We start from the raw sequence: 7,391 nt of genomic DNA, 5'->3' as shown, positions 1-7,391 counted from the left end.
ACTTTTGAGTTAAAATATATATTTATAATTTTAATAAATGACAAATTAAAAATGCATGAACATTTTTTGTATCGAAAAAATATCGAACCGTGACACCAAAGTATCAAACCGAACCGAACCGTGAATTTTGTGTATCGTTGCACCCCTAATATATATATATTAAAAAAAAGAAATTGTTTTGAACTGAATTACGAAATCTACTTAAATATGAACACCCTTTTCTAAGGCGCTTTCCCAAAGTTGCAAATTGTTTTACAGCTTCATAAAAAGTATATTTGAATAAAGCAGTGTTGTGTTTAGGCATCAGCCATTAGTTTAACGCATTTTAAAAGGTTAAAACATACAAAATTATGGCAAAGATGGAAAAGCAGTAGTTTCTGATGACTGACGTCACTTGTCGTCAGTTGTGTTCGTCATTTGTTTTTGTTAATGGTCGGCTGCTTTTTTTCTTTATATCGTGAGACAAGAAATGATGGTCCAGTGTATCCTATGTGAGAGAAAGTGATAAAGGGAACACTGAAGTGGCTTTCCTCAACATTTAGAGGGAATTTAACCAGGAATTGGTGTTATCAGCAAACTTAGCAGGCTGAATAAATACAGAGACCCACATATCCGGTATTTATTGTGTGCTATGGACTACTTTAAATCAAAATCGTTGAAAAGAAACTGGCAGCTCAAACATGTGGTCCATTTCAGTGATTCAAATTAGCAGAGATTAGGACTGGCATGTAGCGACTAGCTGCAGCTTCCTGTGTTGGGAAATCTGTCACTTATGTCTATAACGTTAAGCCATAGCGTATCCACTATGGCTTGAGTACACAGTGGATAATTATTATGAAGGGGGAAACTATCCATAGAGGGCCAAACCATTTTTTTGCACTAGACTGTAAACAAGCTTTTTAATGATATAAAGTTAACATTTTTACACTGGACTGTATGGGGACTGACTGGATTGAAGGCTGAAGCGCCTGTATGATGGTGTGGCAGTGAGTGGGGAGGGCTAGACTTCTGGAAGCCATTTGGAGTTGCTAAATACTTTCCTAGCTCAAAATAGTTTTTTTTTTTTGGGTGGTCCAGCATGTTCTGACCAGGCAGCACATAAACAGGCAGGGTGGGACACAGTCATTTCCCATTGTTAAGCTGTTTCGCTCAATGCTGCTGTGTTGCAGTCTTCATTTCCTGCCTATCAGACAGGAACATGCAGGGTAGCCTAAATCTCACATTTTCTCCACTTATAAGTGAATGAAGAACTGTTGGCGTGGGTCAGGTATCAGATCCTTTTGGCAGGGTTGAAATCCATCTCTTTGCTTTCAGGGCAATCACCCATTACACCGCGTCTTGTTTCTTCGACAGAGGATTGGAATACATGCAGTTGCACATGGATTTCCTAATACACTCCATACATTTCATTTCACTCTGATACTACTGGTTCTGAAGAGCAGTGATCCTCAACCTGGTGGCTCCTTGGTGATGATGAAATCCTGTTATGTCTAGATAATCGGTCCACATGCAGTGGGGCAGTCTGGCAGTTTATTTTCCAGTCTACAGCCTAAAACATCAAGAGAGAACTGAATCATGCACAGTGAAGACATAAGTAGTCAGATTTTAGCTGAAGAGGCAGTGCAGTATTAAATTATAAACAAATCATCCAACTAACAACTAACATTGTTTGTATAAGTGTTAAGTCTTTATTTAAAAACATCTCTGGTGGTCAGGGCCAGGAAGCTGGTAATGATACCACATAATGAGTTTGAAAAACATTTTTAGCCTTTGCACTGCATCACACAGTCTCCATGTATGAAGTGCTTTGGTTGCTCCAGTGGAGTAGGAAATGCGCTATATAAAAACCATTTACAATTTACCTTTGCTAGTCAAGGTAAGAACTGGCGAGGAGGAGCCCGTGCTGTGTAAGATTCCAGTCTGTAGTTAAATTGGCTGATGCAGTCCTCTGGCTGGCTCAGTCGGACTCATCCAAAACCCTGAGCCAAGTTTCTCACTATGTGTGCCTCTCTTTTGTGAATGGGCGGCAGCTCCCTCTGCAGGGGGCCTGGCTGCTGTTGCTGCATGGGACATCCCGTAATGCAAGCCACTCTCATCACAAGTTCCCAAGGGTCAGCCCTCAAACCTCTGACTACCTAATATTTTGGTGTCTGCTCTTTGCTGTCTAAATTGAGTTGGAAATTTTTTTCTCCGCCAAGTTTCCGAGGGCCCTGTATGGTGAGTTTATCTTACTGTATGGCTTTCTTATCATTTCTTTATTTTTTAATATTCTTTCCTTGTTTGGTTTTTACAGGACACAGTATGAGGCACATTTTCTTTTCTTTTAACGAGGATCTGATCTGTTTTCTCCCTTTCAAGGATAAATCTGTTTTTTTTGTTTCTTCACTTTCAACTTTCTCTCTCTTATCTCTCAGTATTTCTACTTGCAACATGAGGCCGCTGCTGTTTGGGATTCTGCCAATCAAGGAGAACTCTTTTGGCTCTCTATCTAGTGTAACTGTTGCACTCTGTCTTTTAACCCTCCTCCTGATGGTTATCTGGGGTCAAAAGAGTAAGAGATCCTTCTTCCACTTCCATCTTGACTCCCAGCTGGACCACACAAAATATCCCCCACCTCCTGGCCCCAAACCGTGGCCCCTTGTCGGGAATCTGCTCCAGGTCGGGGATCAGATTCATCTCTCTCTAACTGGGTTGAGGCTTCAGTATGGAGACATCTTCAAGGTACATATAGTTATATATAGTTTTTGTATTATTAGTTTCAGATCAACAGAGTGAGCATGAGTTAATTTATTTGTTTGTGTCATGAATCCAGCTCCGCCTTGGCTCTTTGACTGTTGTCGTTCTGAGTGGGTACAACACCATCAGGCAGGCTCTGGTTCGACACGGGGAAGCTTTTGCGGGGCGACCTAACCTTTTCATCTTCTCTGCTATAGCCAATGGGACCAGCATGACTTTCAATGAGAACTACGGACCTGTGTGGCTGCTCCATAAGAAGCTGTGTAAGAATGCCCTCAGGTCTTTCTCCCAGGCTGAGCCAAGGGGTTTTGGTGCCACCTGCCTCTTAGAGGAGCACATATGTGCAGAGGCTGCAGGGATGGTGCAGGTGATTCGAGAAAAAGCTGCAAAAGAAGAAACAGAGGGTATAGACCCAGCAACGACCTTGGTAACCTCAGTGGCAAATGTCATTTGTGCGCTTTGTTTTGGGAAACGGTATGACTACAGTGATAAGGAGTTTCTCACTATTGTTGATGTCAACAACGAGGTCCTGAAGCTCTTTGCAGCGGGGAACCTGGCTGATTTTTTCCCTGTGTTTCGCTACTTTCCGAGTCCATCTCTGAGAAAGATAGTCCAGTACGTTCGCAGGATGAACAGATTCATGGAGCGGAACATTGAGGAACACATTGACACCTTTGATAAGGTAATTAAGTATGCAGACTTACATGTAGGCAAGAATTTAGTTTAAATGGGGGAAAATGACAGTACAATCTATGCCATATAATCACTGTTTGCTTAAGTTCTATTTATTTCATTTTTGCACATGACTTACTGACATAAACTTCAGTTTCATAATAATCAGCAACTAGGCTTCTTAATGATTTGTGAATATTGCATTTTATTTATATTTTTTTTATATTATCTTAACTTTAACTGATCTTTTGCACAGTGACCTTTAATAGATGTCGCCACAGCCTTATGTTGTAAATAATGTGTCTATTGGTGTTGTTTTCTTTAGATCTGTGCCACTAATTTGCATCCCGGCTCTTTAATATGACATTGAACTCATACATTGGTAGCTATGATCGTAACTGTAGCCAAAAAAATAACTAACAAGTTCCATGTGATGGACCTTTTTTGTTCTTGTGGAGAGATGGCTAAAATGTTCGCACGCACTCTAATTAGGAATTAGCAACTCTACTGGAAGACACGCGTCTTACCACAATTGATTACTGTCCCTTCCCTAATTACTTTTAAGGTTTAAAGCAAGCTGGCAGTTAAAGTAGATAACTTTATATTTGAGCAGTGACAGCTGCTTGATGTTGGAAGGAGTAAAGTTATCTGTGTTCGCAGAACCGTATCCGGGACATTACAGACGCTCTAATTGCACTTTGTGAAGAAAGAGAAGAAAGCAAGGATACTTCGATGCTCTCTAACGACCAGATCATTCACACTGTCATAGACATCTTTGGAGCAGGTTAGGCAAACTACAAATTTCACATTATGATGCTTTTACGCTTGTATTATGCCAGTAATAAATCCTAATGGTGATAATGAATTTTCCCCCTTTTTTGTGGTTTTCCAAAGGATTCGACACCATCATCGCTGGTTTGCAGTGGAGCCTGTTGTACCTCATCAAGTTTCCTGACATCCAGGATAAAATAAACCAGGAAATAGGTGATGCCTTATGCTCCAATAAAACAAACTCATATGCTGTACAGTGTGCTCGGCTCTTCACCAAAGTCACCCATTGTTAGAAACTGGTAAATACACGGCTTACAGAGAATTCAGGGTATGCTAAATAGGAAAGTCCTCTCTTGTTCCTGCTCTGATGACGGACTCATAATCATTCTGTTTCTCATAGACCAAAAATAGGAGGTTGCTCCTTAATCGTTTTAAGTCCCACATCACTGATGAGCATAAGTCAGTAGTAAATGTAGTTCTTATCTATTAAAATATTCACCACAAATGGGATTCACACAGTTTACAAGAAACGGGTGGAAATGCACCTCTCATTAGCAGCTATGCACAGGCCATACATGAGCATGCAGCCGTCTGTGATGTCTGCAGTATCAGGGAGAATCCTTATTAAAAAGACTGAACAACGGCCAACCGAGCACGCTTTTTGGAGAGACAGAATCAGACCAGAGAAACTCACAAAAGATCAGTCCAATTTGCTGACGCTTTTTGAAGTGGGCTCAGAGAACTGGTGCTGTCTGTTCTGAGGCACGTTGTATTTTCACAGAGGGCGAGATGAAGCGAGAGAGAGAGAGACAGAGAGAACTAAGAGGAGGCAGGATGAATCAGAACAGGAGAGGGGTTAGAGGGTTCCCCGGAGACACAAAGGCACTGACACGCAAGGCAGTGAACAGACATAGTCTGACATTATTCCCTTTTTCATCTCTTACATTTCATTTAATTAAGAGGCTTTAATTCTGTTGTTTACAGTACCGAAAGCCTTATTAGTGGAGCAATATTTTTAAAGTAATCTAAAGGATCAGCATATTTTAAATTGTAATTTTTTATGATGCACATGTGCATAAAGTTTTTACAAACTGAAAGAAAGCAAACCACAGCCTGGAAATCAGTTTATGTTAAGTTTAAATTAAAAAAAAAAAAAAAAAAAGACATATTATTAGAATACAAGAATAAAAATGAAAATAAAAATGTAAATAACGTTAACAAAATTGCAAGTTTATCACAACTTATGTCACATTTTTTTAGACCCAAAAGATGAGATACAGATTATGTTTTATTATTTATCATTATTTTTTTAAGATGAGCATATCGGCAAACTCCAGCTGCCCAGGTTTTCCAACAAAGCCAAGATGCCTTTCACAGAGGCCTTCATATATGAAGTGTTTCGTCATGCTTCATATGTCCCTTTTACCATACCACACTGGTAAGACCTAAAGTTTTGACAGCAGTAAATTTGTTTTTTCAGCATGTAGATTGTTTTTTTTATCACTTTCCTCTGATTATATTTTTCCTCTCCAGCACCACGAGAGACATCACATTTAATGGGTATTTCATTCCCAAAGACACATGCGTCTTCATTAATCAATATCAAGTCAACCATGATACGTGAGTAGCCGAAAGCAGTAAAAATCTACTTTGTCTCGTTCTTTTTATCTTTTAAGACTATGGATTTTTTTTAACATTTTTGTTTATTTGTTAAAATGTTCATTCTTTCCCAGTGATCTTTGGGGCGATCCTGAGACATTTCGTCCACAGCGTTTCTTGAATCCATGTGGACTCCTGAACAAAGAGCTGACAGAGAAAGTCCAGATCTTCGGCATGGGAAAAAGACGCTGTCTTGGCGATGAATTTGCACGTTTGGAGATGTTTGTGTTTCTTACCACGCTTCTTCATGGGCTACGTATTGAAAATGTTCCAGGGCAGGAGCTGGATCTCAGCACTGATTTTGGTCTAACTATGAAACCACGTCCATATAGGATTACCATTTCCCAGAGATTTTAGACCGTCTGAAAACTCAAATGATGATCTTTCGGATGTTTTGGAATGTCACAGTGGAAATTAATTGTAGTTATTACTATTTTGTGCTCAGTTTGGCAAATGTGGTCAAAGCACAGACACAAAGATAAATATACACAAAGCGAACATGAGGTCATTTTACAGCATTCAGTCCATCTGCCTGCTACATTAGTATCTTAAGTGACTGGTCACAGTTTAAAACGGAGGAATGAGGATGAGTGTCACTGGCAGCAGGGTAAGCCACAATGACTTCATTAATAGTTTTGTAAATAGAAATAGAATAGACACTTTTAGCTGTTGTTAAACTTTTGTTTGTGAACATTTGATGAGTGCCTTCTTTTGGAAACTATGAAGGACAGACTTCAGCTGATAGCTCTTAATGAACTGTTTCACCTGAATATTACAAGTTGAATAACTTATTCTTATTGTAAATACCTGACCTCTATACGTCATGTTGAGGTAAAATAATATCACATAAAAAAAGTGTGCTATATAAACTACAAACATACTAACAAATATTCAAATTATCTCAAAGCACTAATACCACTAGGTTTAAGGCAGTTATTGTTTATAATGTATGCATAAAATGTTAACTTTTGGACTATTTTTGAAAGAAAAAGTAGAGCTGATGTTGGAAATTGGTTTTTTTTAAAGCATATACAGCCTACAGTTAGCCTCTTTCTATAGTAATTATAGAAAGAGTAAAACTGAGTCACATAAAACAGCTGCAGACAGTGGCTTTGTATAAAACATGCAATCTGAAAACAATAATGTGCCTGTGCTTGTGTGGTAATGTTTACTGGCTTTCTGTCTGTACCTTCACACTGTTCTGAGTGACTCATGGATGATGATGGCAGTGAGGCTGACTCTGAAGTGAGTAGGGGAGGACTAGCTCAGAAGGGTGCCTCCAAAACACAAAAACGAAAAAAACAATCTTATCTACCTAGATAGATATGTTAAGTACAGAAAACCAAGCTATGGAAATGTATTAAGTAAAGTAGAATGCAAGCATTTTAACCCTATTTTAATTTTTTAATAGATTATTTTAATAATAAATATTAACTAAGGATACATATTAAATAATAAATATTGTTTTCGTCACGAGATCTGTGTCACAGTGCCGTATTTTTATATTCCGTAGATTTTTGTGTACAAGTGGACAAATTTTCTTTGATACATTA

General features: G+C 38.8%; 1 protein-coding gene across 1 annotated transcript; it reads left to right on the top strand.

The window, feature by feature from the left end:
• The first annotated feature begins 2,023 nt into the window (after window positions 1-2,023).
• cyp1d1 (cytochrome P450, family 1, subfamily D, polypeptide 1) lies at window positions 2,024-7,314 on the top strand. Its single transcript, XM_080894435.1, has 8 exons — window positions 2,024-2,217; window positions 2,415-2,721; window positions 2,813-3,418; window positions 4,069-4,192; window positions 4,303-4,392; window positions 5,494-5,617; window positions 5,713-5,799; window positions 5,913-7,314. Exons 2-8 carry the CDS (start codon window positions 2,431-2,433, stop codon window positions 6,193-6,195), a joined length of 1,605 nt encoding a protein of 534 aa, XP_080750561.1. The 5' UTR covers window positions 2,024-2,217; window positions 2,415-2,430; the 3' UTR covers window positions 6,196-7,314.
• Window positions 7,315-7,391: the final 77 nt, after the last annotated feature.

Source organism: Rhamphochromis sp. 'chilingali', assembly GCF_963969265.1.
Source record: "Rhamphochromis sp. 'chilingali' genome assembly, chromosome: 10".
NCBI lineage: Eukaryota > Metazoa > Chordata > Actinopteri > Cichliformes > Cichlidae > Rhamphochromis > Rhamphochromis sp. 'chilingali'.
The sequence above is the reverse complement of the archived record's forward strand: the minus strand, read 5'-3'. Positions and strand labels throughout refer to the sequence as shown.